General features: G+C 47.3%; 1 protein-coding gene and 1 non-coding gene across 3 annotated transcripts; one reads left to right on the forward strand and one right to left on the reverse strand.

The window, feature by feature from the left end:
- RNASEL (ribonuclease L) lies at positions 1–20896 on the reverse strand. Of its 2 annotated transcripts, none has more exons than XM_075528151.1 (8): positions 20768–20896; positions 18133–18296; positions 16149–17826; positions 11818–11903; positions 9913–10118; positions 8264–8396; positions 4179–4348; positions 1–2141 (listed from the first exon to the last, which is right to left on the reverse strand). In XM_075528151.1, the coding sequence occupies exons 3-8, from the start codon at positions 17647–17649 to the stop codon at positions 1961–1963; spliced, it is 2277 nt and encodes a 758-aa protein (XP_075384266.1). In that variant the 5' UTR covers positions 17650–17826; positions 18133–18296; positions 20768–20896; the 3' UTR covers positions 1–1960. The 2 variants fall into 2 exon arrangements, with proteins under 2 accessions (XP_075384266.1, XP_075384259.1); XM_075528144.1 differs by lacking the exon at positions 20768–20896 and adding an exon at positions 20363–20675.
- A 2786-nt stretch (positions 20897–23682) lies between these two features.
- On the forward strand, positions 23683–23873 carry LOC142438046 (U2 spliceosomal RNA). Its single transcript, XR_012782513.1, has one exon. It is a non-coding gene; the product is annotated as a U2 spliceosomal RNA (small nuclear RNA).
- The last annotated feature ends 571 nt before the right edge of the window (positions 23874–24444 follow it).

The following is a 24444-nucleotide window of genomic DNA, read 5'->3' on the forward strand; positions in this document are numbered from 1 at the left end:
CACAGTAGAATCCCAATGGCTTTATTATTTATTCACACACACATGCACACACACAAACTGATCTAATGAAGGAATAATGTGTAAGTAAAAGTTAAATCGCTAGTGGTCAGAGGATTATTTGTACTACCATCATCTCACAGGCTGTTTGTTTGGCAGCCTCCCCTCTCCTCTGGGTAACTACAAGCCCAGGAACTAAATCACCAGGCCTGCTACAAAGCTCCATCTCACCCCTCCCAGGAGGAGAAGTGGAGAGAATAGCACAGTCAGCTCCACAAAATTGGTTCACGTCAGGACCGTAGCCCTGTCGAGCTATGTCATCGAGTAAGTCAACCTGTCTTCAACCTTCATCTCCTCATCTGCAAGGTGCAGAGTAGTTTTGTGAACTAACAGGAATAAAATATGCCAATTGAAGTTCTAAAATTTTAATAGAACACCATTAAAATGTAGGCACACTATTATTTATGTACCAAGATGACTCCTTCGTCATTCAGTAAACTTACTGAGCATTATCACGATCAATTACTCAGCAGGATCGAGTCAAGTGGAGTGTGAAACAGAGGAAAGTTCTTGCCAAAATGGATGGCCACCGTGACTGCGACAGTGGGCTCATGAGAACATGAGACCATGAGAACATGAGACCATGAGAACATGAGAACGATGAGAACATGAGAACATGAGAACATGAGAACGATGGTGAGGACAGCACTGCACCGGTGGCAGGGATTTGTTCTGTTGCACATGGGCTCACTATAGAGGTCGGAAGGGACTCGATGACATCTGTCAACAGCAGCATCATGTGGCAAACCCATATGACCAGTAGTGAAGATGTAAAGACCAAACCAAAGATAGGTCCTAAGGCATTTAGACGCCAGTGGAGAAAAAGAAGCTGTAAGGTGCACAGTGTGTATTTGGCCTTGGCTCTGGATGCCAGGGATCCAGAAGGAACTCCCAGACTGGGACCGGCAGGAGAGAATGGCAGACGACTTCCTGGGTCTGCCTCAGTACCGATGCTACAGCCAGTGGAGCGTGCGCTGCTCTGGGGTGGTCCACACGCTCCAGTCTGAGGTCCCAGTCTGTTAGGAAGCTTTCCAGCCCCTTAAGGCAGAATTCCTCACCCTTAGCTCTGTGGGCATGTTGAGCAGAGAATGCTTTGTTCCTGGAAGCTGCTGTGTGCTTTCTAGAACATTTACCGGCATCCCAGTCACTGCTTACTGCATTCCAGGAGCATCCCTACCTACCCCAGTCTGACAACCCAACAGGTCTCCAGGCATCGCTAACCGCTCAGAGGAGGTGGGGGCAAACAGCCCTTCCCTCAGTTGAAACTTCTGCCTTAAGGTCATGGAAAGCCAGTGTGGGCAATTCCAGAAGGAATGGGATCCGTACAGTTAGTATTGAGCTCCTTAGACAAGGTGTTGAATGGACAGGGGTGCTGGGGGATGGATAAACCTCCTGGAGATCGTCTGACTTAGTCCTTTTGAGTCTCATCCAGAAAAGCCCTAGGCCAGTCGTTTAGTCCACAGGCGCCCAGTTGAGAGACAACGATAGTACCACAGCCATTCATTTGTGCTTGAGAAACGTTGTCTGGTCTTGGTCGAGCTGTTCAGACTGAGCCTCCGCTTCCTCAGCTCTTAAGGGGGGATACTAAACCCTCTCTCGCAGGGTGGTTGGAAGAGTTCAAAGGGATCATCTAGCAAACACGGGCAGCACCAAGGACCTAGGCACTCCCCCGATGGGTTCTCCCTACTGAAGTGGCCTAGGGTGCCTGGGTTATAAACTGGTGTTATTATGAGTATGTGTGGATTGTCAGGCGCCACCATGCCAAGAACTGATGCATCGCCTATCCAACTCCTGCCTCTCAGTGATCCGACCACCTGGCTGGATAGTGGAGGCCCAGGGCATCGCAGCCTGCAGAGGACACCCAGTGAGCCAGCGACTTCATCCCAGAACTGGAAAGGCTTAATCAGCACTCAGGGCCCCTCCCCTGCTCGCCGTCGTCCACTCCGTTGTACTTGTGAGGATCCTGGGTCTGGGAAAAGTATGTTTTGTATTCTGTGTTGTGTAGCTTTGTGTAGACATAGATCATCAGGTCGGGAAATGTCTTCTGAAAATACCGGGAAGGCTCTCCAATGATCGACTTCATACTAGAAGGAAACATACATGGTTTGGCATGATTGCCCCAAACTCTTCTCCAACCTCCACACCCCCTTCTTCATAGCAATGGCCTCTGAGCTTCGCTCAACATCTACAGCAGAAAGGAAAAGGACGTGGGCAGCTGACACAGCAAGAGCCGGGTCCTGACACTCAGGCAACAGTGCTGTGGGCCACTCAGTCTTCCTCACCCTCGGTCTATCACGCCTCCATGGCTCGAAGGCAGCCTGGAAAGGAAACGAGCTCTGGAAACAGGAGCTTTTGTTTTGTTTCCTTATACATTGGCTGCCAGCTCTCCCTTTTTTCCTTCCTTCCTTCCTTCCTTCCTTCCTTCCTTCCTTCCTTCCTTCCTTCCTTCCTTCCTTCCTTCCCTCCCTCCCTCCCTCCCTCCCTCCATCCACCTTCCCTTCTCTTTCACGACACATTTATTTTCTCCATTTAGGAAGTGAGAAATCTGAATTCCGGGCCCCAGCACCATGATAGGGGTGGGGACCATGTACCCAAACCCAACCCCACCTCACTGCCACGGAGTCAACTGCGATGCCCATCCACTCTGTGGGTTTCCCACACCGTCACTCCTTACAGGAGTAGCATTGCCGTCTGTCTCCCGAAGAGCTGCTGGTGGTTTTCAGCTGCTGACCTTGCAGTTGTCAGCCCGATGGGTAACCACTACACTGTCAAGGCTCCTTGTAGGCCACTTAAGACCCCGGAAATCATCACGCAGGCTCGTGTCACCTGCCTCAGCAAGGAGAAGCCGCTTCTGCCCTCCCTCACGTTAGGGGTGAGAATGAGGTTATCAGTGGCCCCTCTCAGAATAAAAGGGGAAGGTGCTCTTTCTCTGCTGCCTCTGGAGGAAGGTCCTTGGGTCTTGAGTTTTGGTGCCTCAGAAATCTTCAGGTGACTTGCGTATTCTTAACCTCTCTTAGAACTCAAAAGAGATTGATGCTGCACTGTCTTGTTAACATAACCAGAAAGCCCATTCCCTAATAGGATTAGGACCACTGGTCCAGGGATTAGGATTGATAACTCGTATTTTTAGGAAGCACCCTCAATCCACCACGAATTCCTTTGCTGTTTCAAAAGATTCCTCCATTGATCCTCAGAGAAGAGCATTCCTAGGTGTCTCCTAAGAGAGCTCCAGGCCCCGGGGAGGGGAGACGAATTTGCGCTGGCCTACTCCCCGACAGGCTGGTGGTTCCAATCAACCCGAGGCCCTTTGGGAGAAAGTCCTGGTGATCCGGTTCAATCAAGATGGTCCCCGGAACTCACGAGGGCAATCAGTCCTGCTCGCTCACAGGGGCTCCCCAGAGTGAGAATCCACTCCATAGGACAGGTCTGGTTTGGGTGGAATATGTTTGAGGTGCTATGGGTGGTACCACGAAGGGGTGAGGGTCTGCGTCCACTCTGAGCTGCCTTGGAAGAGAAGCCTGGCCATTTACTCGCACACACTCAGTAGCTAACACTTGGAGCAGCCAGACATTGACTTCACTAACCTGGGGGTTGAGGGGGCGGGGTCGGGGGGGTGTCTATCTTTAGACTTTGGTCCTCTTTACTCAGCTGCCCAGTTTGCTTGTGTTTTTTTCAAACACCTGCTATCCAAGTGGGCTCAGCGAAAGCTGGAAAGGAAGATTATGTAGCCTGTTCTTCATGTCCATCACTAATCGCCAGGCCCTGGTGATAGAGTCCTCTTCAAAACAAAAGGGGGTGATTACTTTTCTCTCATCAAAATTGATTTTTAAAAACCAAAACACTTTCCCTCAAACAGCAGGTATAAATTTGGAATTCTAGATCGAAACTGTTCTCATTCCGTACATGGTTTATAGGGGTGAAAACACTCACTCCCTGTCATCCGACCAGTGCTGGCTCATAGCAACTCCCTGGGGGTTCCGAGCCTAACTGTCGACGGGAGTGGAAAGCTGTCTTTCTCCCAGGGAGCTGCTGGTGGGGGTTGTAACCGGCCGCCCAGGAGGCTCGAAGCCCAGTGCACAGCCACGACACGGCCCGGGCGCCAGGGCACAAATCCGACTTACTCTCTATTCTTCTTCTCGTCGATGTGCTCCCCGAGATTCCGGATGAACCTCAGCAGGTCGCCCACGGTGTTCTGGTAGACGAGGACCTTTTTTCTCCATCTGCGTTTTACATTGTTCTTTTCTCTTCTTTCATAGAACTCATTCATTTTTCTCATAACATCTGGGTCAATCTAAAAAAATTACACAAAACACGGATGCAACAAAATAAACACTCATGGAATGCAAAAGTGAGCAGACAGAAATGCCGATTTGTATGTGTGACACGATCGCCATGAATTAACAGAGCAAACTGAATGGAACTAAATACTACTTCTCAAAATGCTGACTGTAGTTCTGCTAGGAGTTGGGATTTTAGGTAACTTAAAATCCGTGTCGCTGTTTTCTGAATGAATTGCTTTTAGAAGAGCATGGGGATTGCTCACCCTGCAATTCAATCCAGTTCTCACTAGGCTGATTCCAATTCTCGGCAACCCACTGTGCGCAGAGTGGAATTGTTCATAAGGTTTCTAAGGCTGGGATCATTAGATCTCCAGGCCTTTCTTCTGCAGCATCTCTAGGTGGATTCAAACCACCAGCCTTTCAGTTAGTAGTCAAGTGCCTAGCCAGTTGAACTACAGGCTATTTGTATTGTGCCCACCCTCTCAAATTCACACAGAACTCTATGCCACCCTTAAACAGAGCTGACCACACTGAAGCCAGGCCTGAGTGCCATTGCCAAAGGGAGTGCTTTGAGGGGGTTGCCAGTCTGTTCTGTTTTTAAGAAGTGCCTTGTCTCTCCTCACCTCTAGGGTCTCCCAGGGCCACTTCTTTCAAATTCATAACCAGTTACCATTGTGTCCATTCTGACTCATTGAGACCCAGGTGGGTCAGAGTAGAACGATGCTCCAGTTTCCGTAGCTGATTTTTCAGATCACAGGCCTTTCTTCTAAGGTGACTCCAGGTGGACTCGAACCCTTCACCTTCTGGTCAACAGCCAAATGTGTACGCTCTTTGCAGCACCCAGGGATACACTCCAGTGAATGCTTATCCCTCTGAGCTCCCATATTTACAAGGTGTTTGGAGTAAGAAAACAGGATGCAGGCTCCATGCAGCCACATTCACCCAAGGAATGGTAGTTGGTGGCCAGAGCAGATGGTTCTAGGAATGCCCAGGCATGCCCTGTGTGCACTGCAGGCCTGGGACAGTCGAAGGCAAGAACGCACAAGGAGAACTTGGCCTGGTGCTGCCTAAAGTTCATTATGTGACTGTACAAATGAGTAAGTCACTAAAATCACCAAACAACAACAACAATAAAGTCTAACAAAGAATTAAAAGATAAGTCTGGAAGTAGATCAAAATTCAATAAGAATCATTGGGGTTTAGGGAAAAGAACCACTGGCTTGGGACACAAAAGAATCAGGTTCCATTTCCAGCCACACTCAGGCTGTCCACCTGGGTTGAGTCAGGGCTCTTTTTGCCTAAATCTCCTCAGTATTTAAAGGAGTTGGCGGGCGTGAGGCTAGCTTGGCTTTGTGGCGCGCAGGGCAGTGACTTAAGCACAGGGTCTCTGTAGCCAGACTGCCTCACTTCCCATTCTGCTGCACCCCTGCTGGCTCGGTGCCCTTGGAAAACAGAGTTAACTGTGCCTCCGTTTGCCCATCTGAAAAATGGTGACAATTGCTTCCAAGGCTCGTTTAAGGATTCACTCAGGGGACATGGCAACATGAGTAAGGCCTTAGCACAATGACTGGCACTCAGTAAGCACCGCATACATGTGAGCTCTAGCTATCATGCTCTGGTTTCGGAAAGAAGTGGCCCTGGGAGACCTAGACATGAGGGGAACAAAAATCCAACAGAACAAGGAGGTCCAATACCAATGACCTGCCCTTCCCCTGAGGAAAATTTATTTAAGAGGACAGCACTGAAGCTACAGCTCAGGGAGAGGGACATGTCTGATCAGAGCACACAGGAGCAAATGAAGGGGGAGGAAGAGAGAGTGGAACACATCCTGGCCCACCAAGCCCTGAGGACGATATTCCCCACTCAGAGCAGCCAATGCACAGAGAGGACAATATGGCCAGCCCCACTATGAGACATGACATCCCTCATTGACCCATAGCCCTACAAGGGACAACACTGGAGACTCATTGTGGGAATTGTGCCTGATCAGACCCCGCCACACCAAGGCAAAACACTAAGGGTGTGCAACAGAACAGCAGGGGAACAGAGCAACAAAGTCCCCAGGAAATACCAAAAATAGACTCTGGGGCCAGGGCATGGCACCCCATCAGACTTGACTGGAAAACACTCTAGTCAAACTGTCCTTGAACTATCTACAGGTTTTTCTTTCTTTTTGTCGTTGGTTTTGTTGTTGTTTTCTTTTTTTGCTTTGTTTTACTCTGTCTTGTTTTTGTGCATGTTATTACCTCCGCAGGTCTGTCTAAATAAGATAGGGTGGATGAACAATCTGTAGGAGAAAAAAATGGGACCAACAGTTCCAGGGGACATGGGAGAGGGGAAAGAGGGGGGAAAAGAAGTGATGTTAACAAACCCAGGGACAAGGGAACAAGAAGTTATCCAAAGTCGGTGGTGAGGAGGGTGTAGGAGGCTTGGTAGGGCTTGATCAAGGACAATGTAACTGAGAGGAATTACTGAAACCCAAAAGAAGGCTGAGCATGATAGTGGGACAAGAGGAAAGTCAAAGGAAATAGAAGAAAGAACTAGGAGGCAAAGGGCATTTATAGAGGTCTAAATACAGACATGTACATATGTAAATATATTTATATATGAGGTTGGGGAAATATATCTATGTGCATACATTTATAGGTATAGTATTAAGGTAGCAGATGGACATTGGGCCTCGACTCAAGTACTCCCTCAATGCAAGAATACTTTTTTTCTATTAAACCAGCATTCCATGATGCTCACCTTCCCAACATGAAGGCTGAAGACAACGTGGGTGCATAAGCAAATGTGGTCAAGAAATCTGATGGTGCCCAGCTATATTAGCGTCTGGGGTCTTAAGGCTTGAAGGTAAACAAGCAGCCATCTAGCTCAGAAGCAACAAAGCCCACATGGAAGAAGTACACCAGCCTGTGTGATCATGAGGTATCAATAGGATCAGGTATCAGGCATCAAAGAACAAAAAATCAAATCATTGGGAATGTGGGGGAGTGCGGAGTAGGGACCCAAAACCCATCTGTAGGCAAAGGGACATCCCCTTACAGAAGGGTTGTGGGGAGGAGATGAGCCAGTCAGGGTGCAGTGTAGCAATGATGAAACATACAACTTTCCTCTAGTTCTTAAATGCTTCCTCCCCCCAACTATCATGATCCCAATTCTACCTTACAAATCTGGCTAGACCAGAGGATGTACACTGGTACAGATAGGAACTGGAAACACAGGGAATCCAGGACAGATGATCCCTTCAGGACCAGTGGTAAGAGTGGCGATACTGGGAGGGTGGAGGTAGGGTGGGATGGAAAGGGGGAACTGATTACAAGGATCCACATATAACTTCCTCCTGGGGGATGGACAGCAGAAAAGTGGACGAAGGGAGAATTTGGGCAGTGTAAGATATGATAACATAATAATAATTTATGAATTATCAAGGGTTCATGAGGGAGGGGGAATGGGGAAGGAGGAGAAAAAAATGAGCTGATACCAAGGACTGAAGTGGAAACTGAATGTTTTGAGAATGATGTGCAAATGTACAAATGTGCAACAAATGTTGCAATAAATGTGCTTGACGCAAGGAATGGATGGATGGATTTGGGTGAGTTGCAAGAGCCCCAATAAAATGATTAAAAAACACCCGACAACAACAATCATGAGAATGATGCCAGACCAGCAGTGTTTGTTTCTGTTTAACATTAAGGTTGTTAGAACTCAACAACCCCTAACAACAAATTACCAAAAAAAGAACAAAGGGGGCCTGGAGATGGGAAGGAGGGAAGGAATATCACTAAGTGCCCAGTCTAAGAAGTAGACAAGTTGGGGGGAAAATGAACATAAACACTTAGAGCCACTTGTTGGAAGATGTGATGAGCCTGTTTAAGAGGTTCTCATTTCTGGAATAACCCCCAGACCACAGGAAGTTTTCATACCTCAGCAGTCCAGTTAGCAAAACTTGTCGACTGTTCAGATGGCCCTGGCTCCAGTAGCCGGAGGATGTGGCTTTCCATATTTTGCACTTTGATGTCCGATATATTTCCCACATCACGGAGCGTCCTGTAGCGTCTAAGGATGACAGATTGATCATGGTCACCTCCTCTTCTCCAGAAAGAGAAACTGCCCTGCTTTTATTTTTAATAAAGTCAGTAATAAAACCACTCCTCTGGCCCCTGAAAATAAGGCAAAGGCTTGAGTAGATATTTCTCCAAAGAATATAAACAAATGGCCAATAATTTTAAAAACTCACTGCCCTCTAGTCGATTCCAACTCATAGCTACCTATAAGACAGGGCAGAACTGGCCCTTGGGTATCTGAGACTGAACTTTTTGTTTTTCTTCATTCTTAAGAACATGTATTCTGATTTCACTTGGTGTATTGCTTTCTTATTGCCGCCACAAACATGGTGGCCTAAAACAACACATACAATTCTGTCAGTTTGGGGGCAGGGAGTCGAAGCCAGGGCTGCAGTCCCTCTGGATGGTGTAGCGGAGAATCCTCTCTTGGCTTCTTCCAGCTTTCAGGGGCTGTCGGCACCCTTGGCCTTGGAGAGACTGTGACTTTTTACCGGAGAAGAAAGCCTCATCTTTCTCCCCAGTGGCCAGTAAGCACATGAAAAACGTGCTCAACGGCATTAGTCCTAAGTCAAGTGTGATTAAAACCATGATGAGATACCACTTCACACCCACAAGAATGGCTCTTAGGAGACAAATGGGAAGTCATTTGTTGAGGAGCAGATGGAGAAGTTGGAAGTGCCATCCATTCTGGCAGGCATTGTCAAACGGTACAGCCATTGTGGAAAAGACTGGTTCCTCAAAAGCTACCTCCAGAGCCCAGCAACTGCCCTCCTCGACCACAAGAATCAAAAGTGAGGTCTCAACCCAAGGTCAGAAGGCTGACACCATGTTCATCGATGCCCTGTTCCCAAGAGACCAACGGTGGAAACCGCCCAAGTGGCCATCAACGGACAGATGAATAAATAAAATGTGATCTATGCAATATCATTCAGTTTTAAAGATCAATGAAATTCTGATGCATACCATGGCCTGGGTAAACCTTGAAAACAGAGCTGGGCAGGAGAGTCAGGCACAAGAGGGTGCACATTTCAGGCTTCCCCCTTCCATCACAGGGCCAGGCTACACAAACACCTGGAGACAGCGCGTGCCGCCGAGGGTGGGGTTCCCCTGGGCTGGGAGGAAGGGGACATGAGGCGGGAGAGAGTATGGCTGCCGAGTTTCAGTCTGGGGTGAGGAGAACGTCTTGGAAACTGGGGTGACCACTGTACAACATGGGCAATAACTCATGCCGCTGAATCTTAAGTTTGAAAGTGTTCATGGAAAATTTTATCTTCTATATTTTTTTTACCGCAGTCATGAAAGACAAAACCTAGAAGCCCTGTGTTTTCAAAATCTCTGGATCGTTTCCCTGTTTTTTCAGAAGAGAACACCCAAAGGTAGTAATGTGAAGGCAGCGCTCCGGAGGCACACAGCTAGAAAGCTCCACTGTAGAGGAAAGCTGAGCTGTACCAAGTCCCCGCCACAACACCACCCCTGCCCCCACCGCCTTGTCCTTGAAGCCCACTTACCTCTTCCAACTCCAGAAGAAGGGGTGGTCCAGCAGGCCCCTCAGTTGCCCCTGCTGGTTTTCCCCAGGGCAAAGCAGGTGGCGAATGAGATCCCTACTCTCCTCATCCGGACAGCATTGAAGCACCTCTTCATCGCTTTGGGTCTCCAGCTCCTCAAAACGAACGCCTCCCTTCTTGACCACATACAGGACCAGCCGGCCCAGGGCCTGCATGGGAGACAGGTCACACCACGGGTGCTTGAGGGAGTCCTCTGGGCAAGGGAGCTAGGAGGGTGTGGTGCAGGCTACAAATCAAAGATGATGAGAAGAATCTCAAGGAGTCTGAAGACTAGGAGGAAGAGAAGACAGCAAGAGCCTTGGGGAGAACCCTCCCTTCTAGGTGGCATAGGATCCACACAATTTATGTCTGGGGAGCAAAAGTTAGTCCTGGGCTACAGTTACAGGAAAGAAGTGGGATGTGAGGCGGGCCTTGACGTATGGATGGAATTTAAATAAGCAGGGAAAGTGTGGAATGCAAGGCTGTACCAGGCAGCAGGTGACCAGGCTGTGCCAGGCAGCAGGTGACTAGGCTGTGCCAGGCAGCCAGTCCACATCACTGTCCGAGGGAAGATAAAGGGATGGCCCAGGAGTCAGGCCAGGGTGGGATGGAAAGGCAGAGACCAGCCTAGGAACTCCACACTAGTCAAGACCCAGCCAGCAAAGGAGCTGACATCTGCAGCCACTGAGCCACAAGGGCCAAGAATTAAAGGCGGTAGCGGAAGGAGTACAAAGCCAGGAAGGGAGACCACTTGGCAATGGGGAACTTTTAGCCAAGCTGGGCACTGACTCCCTCCCTCCCACATGTTTTCAATGGACCTTAGTGTTTGGCCCCGTCAGAGCTCAGCTACAAATCTGATGGGAGTAGCAAGAGCAATCCTCCCGTCTGCTGGATCCTGAGGCAAAACGTAACTCATCTTGGAGAAGGGTCTAGTGTGGCGTGCTCAGCTAGCTAGTGGAGGAAGCAGGAGATCCCAAGAAATACAGAAGGGGAAACGACAGCCAACTCCACACAGATTCAGGCACAGCCAACTCCTCTCCACAGTGAAAGTTTTACTTTCAGGAAAATATCCAGTGACGTGCTATCTTCTTCAAGGGACTGAGGGCAGTGACCAAGACTGGAGAAAGCTTTGAAACCCCAACCAAATCCCTAGTAAAAGCTTTCTGAGACTGTACTCTTTACAGGAGCAGACAGCCTCAGCTCTCTCCCACAGAGCTGCTGGTGGGTTTGAACTGATGACCTTGTGGTTAGCAGTCCAACCTCCCAAGCCATCGACAATCAATGTGACGGTTGTTGCTGTTCTTCTTTGACTCTCTGGGGACCCCGTGCACAACGGAGCAGGACCGCTGTGATCCATGGGATTTTTATGGGTTGGTTTTTCAAAAGATCATCAGGACGTTCTTCCTCCTCTATCTAAGTCTGAAAACCTTTCCAGCCTCATAGCAGCAGGGAATGCTTCCACCCACAGACACGTGGTGGCGGCACAGAAAGTACAACATTCGGAAGTTAAACTTGGTCCTCCCTTAAGGAGGGTAAGAATTCTCCCACTGAACTCTCACCGTCCTCATCACTTTTATAATTAGGAAGCTGTTTTAAACGTCCATCTCTATGCTTACAAATGAATGAAAAAAGCAACATAAGCCTGTATTGGTCCTGGGATAAATTTTGAAGTATCCCTGATTGGACACACTTGAACTGCCTGCTTTGGGACTAGATCTGGATCCCAAAACCTAAATTCATGGTTGAAACAAGAAAGAGATTTCCTGATGAACATAGGAATACTTTCTCGTAGGCTGTAGAAAATAAGGTAGCAAACAAATGAGGGAGGAAGCAGAAACATGAAAAAGTAAACCAGATTTTACGAATTACCTGTAAATCTTTTTCAATTTCCTGTGGATCTCCAGTCCGCTTGATGCTTTTGTCAAAGTCTGCCAACCGAACGTCATTCTTAGAATCTAAGGGACAGTTTACAGAGGTGTATGAAAAATCCTGATTCTCCATGCTATGGGTCAATTACTTTAAATAAATCTATAAAACAAGGTACCACCTGTCATCTCTAGAGCTTATCTCTCTATTACTCATTACTCCTCAAAACACTGCTAAATACACGAAGTCATCAGGGTTCTGCTAAGAGCCCTATTTCTTATTTCTTTCGTGCCAGAGGGTTGGGGATGAGTGAAAGGGATAGGAGAGATTAAATCAGATCACTCATGAAGTCCCTATGGTGCACAGCACAGATTTATAACGGAGCTGGAAAGAATAGGGGTATACAGATGCTATGGCAAATGTACAACAACCCAAGACCATCGTAGCAGAGCAGCCCATCCAATGGAGCTCACCCCCACAGACGACCATTGTACTTTAAAAAGACAATGGGATCCACTCTGCGATTGTCCTAAGTCGCTGCTTCCTTGTCCACTTCGCGCCTACTTTGAATCTTCCCTTCCTTGAAGGAAGCCAGTGCATCCTCAGAGAGAAGGCTGCGTAGATGAGAGGATGAGAGAGCTTCCGGGGCCAGGGGTCAGGAACAAGGACAAGGTAAAGGAAGGGCAAGTGGGTGCTTGGTCCTACAAGTGCTTCTGGCTTGAGCAACTCCGAGTTGCTTTGAGTTCTGCTTTCCTCGTTGTTGCTTTGAGACCCCTTTCTGATGTGGCTCAATGTGTTTTTCCTTAATTGACCTTCTTGGCTCCTGGCAAGTTCCTTCCATTGGTATCTGACTTCACTTCTTAAAAATTCTGTTTTTACAATTTTTTTATATCATTTTATTTCAACGTGCTCTCTCTTTTTCCTCTGGGATGCCTAATAGATGACTGTTGGAATGTCTGGATCTAGCTTCCATGAACCAACATTTTATTTTTTATACTTTCCATCTCCTTATGTTTTTTCTGCTGTCCTCAGAGGATGTTTCAAGATAATCTTCTAGCTCAGGAACTTAATTTTTAAGCAACTATTGAAGTTTGTTTTAAAATGTATTTAAACAAGCATATTTTTCCATACTAAGCTCACTATTCCTTACACGGTGCTCTTTGTTTGGGGTTTGTGGGTATAATAGCCTGTCTTTATTCTCTGGTGTTGTTAATTATATTTACTGTAAGTGTGTGCTGTGGTAGCTTGGTTAGCTCTGTTTCTTTGGGTGCAAAGTCCTTTGTTTTATGCATCTTTTTCACGCAGTCTTCACCCCACCCACGCACCCCCTGCCCCAATAACTGTAAGGCCATCTTTGCAGCTGAGAATCCCTGGTGCCCTTTGAGTCGCATTTGATAATCCAGCCCAACATAGAGAGGAGATGGAAGCAATTTCCAGAATTTCTGCCCTTTTTCAGGGCGGGTATTTGGGGAATAAGCAGTACTTGTCACTTAGCAAGGTGCCCTGCCAAGCAGCCTTCTGGTTTAGACATTTGACTTTATCTTTCTTGGGACCCCCCCTCCCCCAAACCACTCGATGTCCCAAGCAGTGGCCCTGCATGGAGCGACACCCCATCCTATGTTCCTGGCCCCTGGGAGAGAAGGGTTGCCCAGGGTGTGATCTGCCACCTTTCCACCGATGGAGCAATCCTTAGAAGATCTTGGGTGGTGCCAGAGAGAAAGCTCTTGGCTACTCACTGAAACGTTAGCAATCTGAAAGAAAGATCGAATTCTGACAGATCACGGCCATTGAAACCTTTATAGAGACTAGATCTATTCTTCACCACAGGAGGTCACCATGGGCCGGAACTGATGCTATGGTAACTAATTAAGAATAAAAGAGATGGCACTAGAAATTCGGAACAAGAGGGAATGCACACGTCAATTCTCTTTTTAGACGATGTTATAGGACACCTCACATCAGGGTCAGCAGTTCAGACCTGAGAAGAATCTGGTGTGTGGCTGAGTCTCGCTTGAGAGAGCGGCACACATCTTCATGTTTTGGTCAATCCCCCAGCAAAGCAGCTACAAACCAGGACAGAGCTTCGCAAAAGGATCTCCAAACTATCCACCAGATCCTAATTGTCTTCTAAAGGAGTGCTGGTGGCACACTGGTTAAGCACTCGACAGCTAACCCCAAATCAGCAGTTCAAACCCACCAGCAGTTCCACAAGAGGAAAGACATGGTATTCTGCTCCCATAGCGATTTCAGCCTAGGAGACCCTACGGGGCTACTCCACTCTGTTACACACGGTTGCTATGAGTGGGAGTCAAGTCGACAGCATACAAGAGCAGTTGAATTCTTATATCCACTTCTCTCTTCCAGGCCTTCAAAGACTGTTCTCTTTGCTCTCAGTAGCTGGATCCTCCTGTTCCCCTGTTCTCTTCCACCAAACCAAAACCTCAATGTATGACTAATGCCAGGTATCTGTTGCTGCTTAGACCTCAGACCTTGGCTGGGCACCTATGGTGTACCAGATGATCTGTCTGCATTTGGATCTCAAAATAACCTTTGAAAGCTTTTTATTGCTGCTATTGAGTCAATTCTGACTCATAACAACTCCATGTGACAGAGTAGACCTGCCCCAGAGGGTTAACTCAAACTCCAAACTCACTTCCATCAAGTCAGCACTGACTCAAAACCACCCCCTTTGTGTTTCTGAGATGGTAACTCAGTGGTTCTCCACCTTCCTCCTGCCATGACCCTTTCATACAGTTCCTCATGTTGTGGTGACACCCCGACCATAAAGTTATTTTCATTGCTACCTCATAGGTGTAATTTTGCTAGTGTTATGAATCACCATGTAAATATCTGATATGCAGGATGTGTTTCCATTGTTACAAATTGAACATGATTAACGCATGGTGATTAACCACAAACACAATATGTAATTATATATTGTGAAATATTTATTTCTAGTTTCAAATAAATGAAATTTGTCTTGAAGCATGGTGTAGCACAGGTAATAGTCTTAATATAACTACAATAAACTACATTGCTACATTTTGCCACAGTATGCATAAAATGCCAACATCAGTGTGAAGGTTGAGATAGCTTCTTTCTCACCAGATCAGCATATCTGCATGTGGGCAGACCCGCCTGGAGATGGATAAAGGAGTCGTGTCTCTCTTCCTGAGACCATCGGAAATATGTGTTTTCCGTTGGTCTTGGACAGTCCCTGTGAAAGGGTCATTTTGGTCGACCCCCAATGGGGTCGCAGCCCACAGGTTGAGAACCGCTGCTGTAACTACAGTAGAAAGCCCAGTCTTTCTTCTAAGAAACTACTAGTGGGTTGAACTACAGACCACGCCTGGGCTATAATCTTTCCAGGAACAGATCATCAGATCACCAGGTCGGCTACATTTCTTCTCAGGTTCATTTTGTTAGCTCTCTGTTGCCTGCTGCCCTTCTCTGACATGCCCCTAGACAATTGTCAATCCAGTTACTGCCTTTATGCAAATGGATTTTGGACTTCCAGTGTCATCCATAGGGGTCTACAAACCCAGTGTTCGCAATTTAATCTCTGATATCATTCCCTCCCTCAGATTTGGATTTTGTCAGTTACAATCCTTGGGTCACACAGGGTGATGTGCTTCTTCCATGTGGACTTAGTTGACACCTAACTTAGATGGCTGCTTGTTTGAAGACAAGCCTTTAAGAGCTCAGATGTTATTCTGATAGCCGCGCACCGTCTGGTTTCTTCAGCACACTTTGCAGTAGCACCCATATCTTCACTGATCTCTTCATGAAGGCAAGCATTGACTGGGGTCATGCCATAAGAACCAATTGTTCTTATATCGGAGCTAGACTTAAGTGCGAGCCCAAAATCCATTCACATATCTATGGTTTACATGTCTCTGGTTTATTTTAGATACCTCATTATCATTTTAAGATGGAGAACATTATAAATCATCCCCCAACACCCCCAATTCTGACTGCAGGTTTGCCACTGAGCTTCACATAGGAACCCACCTTTAGAAGTCTCTCTCTGGCTTGCAGACTACTCCAGGAATCCAAACTTCTGGAGCTGTCTGCATTCTCCAAACGGGAAACACCTTCCTATTTCTCTTTTGCCCAGGGCAATATAAGGTGAATCTGGCACTCCATCCACCTCCGTATGGACTATGGAAACCCAGTAGACAAGAGACAGCACCCTGGAAAACTTGCTGCTATAGTCTGGAAAAGGAATAAGCTACGTGTGGAAATTTCCTTTAGCCTTTTCCTAACTGCAGTGAAACATTTGTAAACCGAAAGCCCATAACCATCTAAGGAAGGATGGGGTACCGGGGACTCACCTAGTAAGATGTTTTGTGGGTGCAGATCCTGGTGGGCATACACCTGATGTAGTTCTTCAAGAGCTGTAAACACAGACAGCAGGGCATTCCTGGCAAACTCATCTTCCGGGTGGTCGTCATGTTCTGCAGCGGTTTCCTCGATGGCCAGAGCGAAGTGCTCCTGCAGGGTTCGCTCACAGAGGGCCAGGCACACGTACACACACCCCCCTTGGCGCTCGCTCCCATAGAATGTCACCAAGCGGCTGTTCCGCCGGTTGTCTTTCAGGCACAGGAGCTCCTGCTCAGCCTGTGGGCTCTCCTCTCGGAACCGCTTCACAGCGGCCTCCTGCTCCTGGTACAAACCCAGGTAGACGCCCCCTTCAGAGGTGTCAGCAATTTTATACTCGTCCACGATAAAGATCTTGAGTTTGCCGATCATCGGGCGGTGTATCCTGTGGAGTTTTTCCAGGGCGGCCCTCCAGCGTGGACTCTGAGGTTGCCAGTCCTCCTCCGGGACCGGGACATCCTCGGTGGCGCCCTGATGGCGCAGAAACTCTGCCAGAGAGCTGTGGTGATTGCGCAGGGCCTCCATCACCAGAGGCCCACAGTGCACGCTGGCCCCGCGCTCACACAGCAAGCGGGCCATGTCCCCCAGACGGAGGCGCACGGCCATCAGCAGAGCCGTCTGCCCTTCGCTGTCCGTCTCGTTCATTTCGATTCGCTCTTGATCCAGCAGCAGCCGCACCAAGCCCAAGTCCTTGGCTTCCACCGCCAGGATCAGGGGTGTTTTCCTTCCTTCGCCCCTCACCCTGACGTCCGCCCCGCGGTCCAGCAGCACGCGGGCGATGGCCTCACCGGTGGTGGCACTCAGCTTCCCGTCGCGAGAGCGCAGGAGCGCGTGGACCAAGGCGTTTCTGCCCATGTTGTCGCGGATGTTGACATCTGCGTCCATCTCGTCCAGGAGGATGGTCAAGGCATCCACCTGGCCTTTTTCCGCAGCATCCATGAGAGCCGTGGCCCCTCCTTTCCCCAGCTTCTTTTGTTCCTCCTTTGGGTTTCGACGCAAGTTCACGTCCGCTCCTTTCTCGTGCAGGAATCGTAACGCTTCGATTTTACCATAGGCAGCAGCTTCCATGAAAGCAGTGAAGCCGTTGAAATCACACTCATTGACGTCTGATCCTTTAACAGAGAGGAAACGCCTGAGCAGATTCACGTTGCCCGCAATCCCAGCGAGGATGAAGGGCGTGGCCCCGTTGTTCTTCCTGAGCAGAGGGTCGGCGCCATGGTGCAGCAGAAGGTCCACAAGGTCCTCCTTGCTGTTCTGCACTGCGTTGTGTAAGGGCGCCCAGCCCCATTCGTCCTGGAAGTTGACATCAGCCCCCCTTTCTAGCAATTGTCGGGCCTTCTCCACGTCTCCTGTTCGAGCAGCCACGATCAATTGGTGATTGTCCTTCACTGTGGTTTTCCCACTCTGGGATGACAGGAGGCTCCCTTGGGGGCCCTTATGGCTCTCCGTCTCCATGATGGTAAATACACTTTTTGCTTTTCTTTGAGAAACTGAACCTCTACCTGCTTTGCCCTTGATGAGAGAGGCATGTAGAAATTAGAAACCTCCGTGAGGATAAAGAAAACTTCAGGGAGGGATTAGCTCAGGGACGACTAGCAGGGTCAGCGGTGTCCAACCCTTCCAACATTTCACCTGGAAGCAGGAGAGACAATTCGCCATTTTAGAATGGAATCATATTGGAATCATAGAAATTAATCTTACTTTCAACGTTGTCAAAGTATGTCTACTAATGCACTATGCCAAAACCAAAAAGAAAAAGATTTTTAAATCCATTGCTGTCAAGTTAATTCTAGCTCATAGTGACAGTGCAGGACCCGTAGAACTGCCCCATAGAGTTTCCAAGTTTGACGGAAGCCAACTGGTGCCTCTTTTTCCAGTGGAGGGGCAGACGGGTTCACACCACTGACCTTGAGGTTAGCGGCACAATGCATACATTACCTTTCTTTTGTTTTAATAGCAATTGTTGTTCCACCACTTGTCTGTCAACTTGTCATGCGGTGGTGGCTTATGTGGTGCTGGATGTTTTGCCACTGACATGTCCCGTGCCAGCAGGGTCACTCACTGTGAACAGGCTTCAGCGGAGCTTCTGGAGGAAGAACAGACTACAGAGAAGGAATAGGATGGTCACTTCTAAGAGATTCGCTATGGGAAACTTAATGGACAGAAACAAAACACTGGCAGGTAGGTGAAGTGCCAAAAACGCCAAACACCCTTGGAAAAGTACAACCAGAAATCACGGGTGAGATTTTTGTCTCAAGTACTTTGGACATATTGTCAAGAGAGACCAATTCTTGGGGAAAGACGGCATGCTTGGTAAAGCCATAGGGCATTATAAAATGGGAAGACCATCATGATGCATTGACACAGTGGCTGCATAGATGGCCTTAAACATAAGAACAATTGTGAGGATGACACAGGACTGAGCCGTGTTTTATTCACTATGAGTCAGAACACGAAGAGCATGGATTTTCAGTGCCATCTAGTCACTTCTGACTCCCTATCCACAACAGAGCATCCCCTGGTCCTGCCCCGTCCTCACAGTCACCGTGGTGTTGGGGCCATGGTTGAAGGCAGGGTGTCAATGAATTCCTTGACAGCCTCTCTCTTTTTTCACAGATCCTCTACTTGACCAAGCATGATATATCCTTTTCCAGGGACTGGTTTCTCCTGATAACATGGATAAAGTACTTGAGACCAAGTTTTACCATCTTCGCTTCTAAGAAGTTTTTAGTTGGACTTTTTCCAAGGCAGGTTCGTTTCTGCTGGCAATTCACCATGCTTCCAATATCCTTCACCAACGTCATAATTCAAAGGCATCAATTTTTCTGCTGTGTTTCTTATTTATTTTCCAACTTTCACATGCACATGAGACCACTGGAACGACCATAGCTTGGATCAGGCACGCTGTGGTCCTCAAAGCGATCTCCTTGCTTTCCATACGTGTGCAGCAGATTTATCCGACACAACATCCTAGTTGATCTCTCTGGCCTGCTGCTTCCATCAGCATTGATTGTGGAGCCAAGCAAGATGGCATCCTTGGCAACTTCAGCCTTTTCTCCATTTATCATGATATTGCCTATCAGACCAGGTGTGAGGATTTTTATTTTCTTTACACCGAGTTGTAATCCATACCATATGTCCTTACCATATTCAGGCCACATAACTGATTCCAAGACCACGCTGCAGGTGAATGGGAAGGCTAGTTGAATGGGAGGGTGGACTGGGAACCAGCCTTGAGGACGGACTCAATGCCAGCCCCAGTCATTCCTTACTCTGTCTATGGCTTAACGAGCTGGGTTCCATGTATGTCAGAGTGGAGCTGTATTCCTTGAGGGTTTCAGTGGGTGAATTTACAGCAGCAAGTTGCCAGACCTTTCTTCCTAGACATCTCTAGGTGGACCCAAACGGCCAGCTTTGGCTAGCAGCTGAGCGCAAAAACTGCTTTGCCACCAAAGGTGTTCTCTTACTAGAAGTAGACAGCTTCTTTAAAAAGATGGGGAAAACACACCCTCACTTAGTAGGTGAAAGATATTTCCTGGTTTGTGTCAATTTGCATTTCTTCTAGGACCAGGAAATTGGCTCACTTCCAATGCCTTCTGCTAACTCTGGCTTAGGTAACACTCCGGCTTCATCCTGTTACTTCCTGATTGTTGCTCTTGGATCGTCACTTTAGAGGTTGATTTTCTGCACCTTTAAATTTGGTCAGAATAAATCAAGTCACATGAGTAAAGTCCCCAATAGTTCCATGTGTGGCAAGTATTTGACCTCAATAAATAATAGAGTTTATTACATTCCTTTATAAAAATCTAAAACGTTTTTTAACCAATTCTGTTCTCACCCATGTGCATATAAACAAACAACAACAACAAGCCTCATTGCCGGCAAGTCAATGCTGACTCACAGGGATCCTTGTGGGTTTCTGAGACTACCTGTTTAAGGAAAGCCCAGTCTTTCTCCCACGGAGCTGCTGGTGGGTTCAAACTGCCAGCCACACAGACCGCAGCCCAATATGTAACCATTACACACCACCAGGGCTCCTTCACAAACAGAGAACCGAGGGCTCAACTTAGTCCAACTACCCGCATTCCAATCTGAGTGCTAGAGATCTTGTAGTCTAAATAATTGCATCTGCTACAAAACCCACAAATTGTGTCCCAGCAAATCTTACCCATCTGACAGTCTCCAAGCTTCAGAGGTCTCATAAATGGCACAAAATCAGCACTCTCTCTGGGCAGACTGTGCGCGGCCGGCTGTGGTAAGGAGGAGGAAAGCCCGCCTCAAATGTCAGAGGAGAAAAATGCCTTAGCAACAGTCAAGGTTTGCTTTCAGTTTCATTTTTCCCAGGAGCCGAGCAACCTCGGGCTCTGAGGACTGCAATAGGAAACGTATGGATTGAGTAGGACTTCTAAGAGAGGATTCTGGACCAGAGTGCCCAATGCCTAGGCCACTGTGCTCTCCTGGGCCCTGCCTCCCCTCCCCACCCCTCCACCTTCTATCCCCAGTCCCTCTGCTCTCAAAGCCCAAGAAATCCATGGAAGAACAACCTCTCCAGCCCTCCCCCTGCTCGCCTTACCTTCCAATCCGCAGGCTTCCCCAACTCTATGCCCGGATCAGCAACAAAACTGACACCACTCAGAGCCCAGAACCACTTCCCCGCAGAGGCACTGCCGCTGCAGGATAGCAGGGTGTGAGTGGCTATAGAAGGAACAGATCAGAGAGAGGGTGGAGCCTGCAGCCTGCAGCTCACCACAGGCAACACTCCCCGGCTGCCAGTGCTTCGTGCACTCCATTGCGATGAGTTTGTTTTGTTTTTTTAATGATTTTATTGGGAGCTCTCACAGCTCTTATCACAATCCATACAGCCATCCACTGTGTCCAGCACTTTTGCATATATGTTGTCATCATCATTTTCAAAATATTTTCTTTCTACTTGAGCCTTTGGTGTCAGCTCCTCATTTTTTCCCTCCTTCCCCCACCCTCCCTCCCTCCCTCGTGAAGCCTTGATACATTATAAATTATTATTATCTTCATATCTTTCATCGTCCACTGTTTCCCTTCACCCATTTTTCTGTTGTTCATCCTGGGGGGGCGGGGTTGTATTTAGATCATTGTGATCAGTTCCCCATTACTCCCCACACCTTCCCCTTCTCCTCCTGGTATCACTGCTCCCATTACTGTTCCTGAGGGGGTTGCCTGTCCTGGATTCCCTGTTTTCCAGTCCAGTCTGATGGAGTGCCACACCCTGGCCCAAAGTCTATCTTTAGTATTCTCTGGGGAATTCATTGCTTTGCTCCCCTTACTCCTCGTTTGCATGCACTTAACATTTTGCCTCCTTGTAGTGGGGTCATAGCAGGCACAATTACCACACTGTGTCTCCAGTATTATCCCCCGTAGGCTCTATGGGTCAGTCAGGGATGTTGTGTCTCCTGGTGGAGCTAGCCCTATGGTCCTCTCTTTGCATTGGCTGCTCTGAGCAGGAATATCGTCCTCCGGGCTTGGTGGGCCAGGATGTGTTCCCCTCACTCTCCTTCCCCCTTCATTTGCTCCCGTGTGCTCTGATCAGACGTGCCCCTCTTCCTGAGCTGTAGCTTCAGTGCTGTCCTCTGAAATGAATTCTTCTTGGGGAAAGGGGGTATCCACATAGTTGGGATTGGGGCCAGCCCTGCAGGCCTCTCTATTGACTCCCTGCTCATGCCAGTATGTTGCATTCACGTCTTGGTGCACCAGATTGAAATTTGGTTCCTGTCTCCCTCTCCTGTGGAGATATAAACAACACCCTCCCCCCCCTTGGGTGGATTAGTGCGCTGTTCCCCTGCTATCCATGTCTTTTTTTTTCCTTTCCCCTCCTTTTTAGTTGGCTATCATATGTATCCTTGAATTTGGTCTGGCCCCTCACATACTACCTAGACCTCACCCCAGGAATGTATGTGTACAGGAGTTTTTCCCTGTGCCTCTTTTGAATTTTTAAGCCTACCTCAACTGATTCAAGTTGTATTTGTCCTTTTGTGCTTGGGTTAGTTCGTTTAGCATAAATTCCCCCAGTTCTTCCCATGTGGTGATGTGCTTCATGCATTCATCACTCGTTTTAGGGATGCATAGTACTCCATTGTATGTAGTACCAGTTTTTTAATCCGTTCATCTGTTGATGGAAATTTGGGTTATTTCCAACTCCTTGAAATTGAGAACTGTGTCACGATGAACATTGGAGCACAGATGTCTGGCCATGGTTTGTTTCTTGCCTCTTCTGGGTATATGCCCAGTAGGAGGATTGCTGAGTCGTATGGTAACTCAATTTCCATCTGTTTTAGAAATCGCCAAATCAGTTTCCCTAGTGTCAGTACATACCTACAGGTCCACCAGCAGTGGATGAAAATTCCGTTCTCACCACAGCCCTTCCAACACTTCTTACTTTCTGATTTTTTGAATTAGGCTATCTTTGAAGGTATTAGGTGAATCTCATAGTTGTTTTAATTTGCATTTCTCTCATGGCTAATGATCAGGAACATGTTCTCATATGTTTATTGGCCATTCAGATTTCTGCCCCTGTGAAACTTCTGTTCAGGTCCTTTGCCCACCTCCTCAGTGGGCAATTTGTTTTGGTTTTGTTTTTTCTCTTTGGAAGCTATCAGAATATTGTAGAGTTTAGTAATAAGACCTTTGTCTGATGTGTCATTGTTAAAGATGTTTTCCCAGTCTGTGGGCTCTCTTATTACTCTCTTGGTAAATTCTTTTGATGTACACAGATGTTTTATCTTCAGTACATCCCGCTTGTCAATTTGTGCCTCCTCTGTGTTTGTGTCCTTCCATATTTCTGATACTCTATGTATTCCCCGACCTGCTAAAGATGTTTTCTCAGTCCGTGGGCTCTCTTATTACTCTCTTGGTAAATGCTTTTGATGTACACAGATGTTTTATCTTCAGTATATCCCACTTGTCAATTTGTGCCTCCTCTGTGTTTGTGTCCTTCCATATTTCTGATAGCCTATGTATTTCCTGACCAAAGTTCTCAAGTTGGTCCCAGTGCCCTTGTTGAAGGCCCTAATAGTTTGGGGTTTTACCTTAAGGTCTGTGATCTACCTTGAGTTTATTCTTGTGCACGGAGTGAAGCAAAGGTCTTGTTTCATTTTTCTGCAGTTAGATATCCATTTGTTTCCAGCATCACTTGTTGAAGAGGGCATCTGCTTCCCATTTGATATTTTTGAGGCCCTTTTCAAAGATCAGTTGTCTGTATGCTGATGATTTTATTTGGGGGTTTTCAGTTCTTTTCCATTGGTCTGAGTATCTGTCATTTTAGTAATACCACGTGGTTTTGACCACCTGGCAGTATAATATGCACTAAAGTCAGGTACAGACAGCCTTCCCACCCTGTCCTTTGTCTGAAGGAGTTTTCTGCTAATTTTGAGCATTTTCCCCTCTCCATATGAAGTTAATAATCAGTTTTTCCAATTCTTTGAAGGGATAGTATTTGTATCGAGATTGCATTAAATAATCGCTTCTCGGCCTTTTGGCTAAGATCAAGTGTAGTATCTGTTATTATCAGTTTAATATCTGATACGTCCTCTATCCGAGGACAATATATTAAATGGATTTTTGGAGCAGGGAGTTGGAATAGGAGCTTGCTTCGTCCACTCCGCGCATTGACCTGGTATTGCAGTACTTCCAGGAACGGTGCACCAAAAAAAAAAAAAAAGAGAGAGAGAGAGATTGCATTAAATTTATGCAGTGCCTTGGGCAAAACTGACATCTTTGCTATATTGAGTCTTCCAATCCACAAGCATGGGATATTCTTCCATTTGTTGAGGTCACTCTTGGTTTCTTGCAATAGTGTTCTGTAGTTTGTCTTGTACAAATCTTTTGTGGTTTTTTTTTAGTCAGGTATATCCCTAGATATTTCAATTTGTTCCTGGTTATTGTGAAGGGTGCTACCTTTTTTATCCCCTCTTCTGTGTTTTTGTCTGATGTGTATGGCAGTCAGATAAACTTCTGCTTGTTGATCTTGTATCCTGCTATTCTGCCATATTCCTCTGTTGCTTCCACTACTCCCCTTGTGGAGCTTTTAAGATTTTCCATATATAAAATCATATCTGTAAATAACAATAGTTTCACCTCTTCCTTCCCCAGGCAAATACCTTTGATGTCTTTTCTTTGCCTTATGCTGTTAGCTAGGACCTCCAGTACAATGTTAAATAAGAGTGGAGACAGGAAGCTTCCTTGTCTGGTCCCCTTCTTCAGTGGAATTGTTTTCATCTT

This window comes from Tenrec ecaudatus, chromosome 1 (genome assembly GCF_050624435.1).
Source record: "Tenrec ecaudatus isolate mTenEca1 chromosome 1, mTenEca1.hap1, whole genome shotgun sequence".
Taxonomy (NCBI): domain Eukaryota; kingdom Metazoa; phylum Chordata; class Mammalia; order Afrosoricida; family Tenrecidae; genus Tenrec; species Tenrec ecaudatus.

What these genes read in the sequence shown, in the direction of transcription:
- RNASEL (XM_075528151.1), bottom strand. Translation starts at nt 17,649, where the DNA reads ATGGAGACGGAGAGCCATAAGGGCCCCCAAGGGAGCCTCCTGTCATCC. An exon ending in CCCACAAAACATCTTACTAG is followed by an intron (nt 11,904 to 16,148) that starts GTGAGTCCCCGG and finishes ACTGTCCCTTAG; the next exon opens with ATTCTAAGAATGACGTTCGG. An exon ending in TTCTTCTGGAGTTGGAAGAG is followed by an intron (nt 8,397 to 9,912) that starts GTAAGTGGGCTT and finishes TGTCATCCTTAG; the next exon opens with ACGCTACAGGACGCTCCGTG.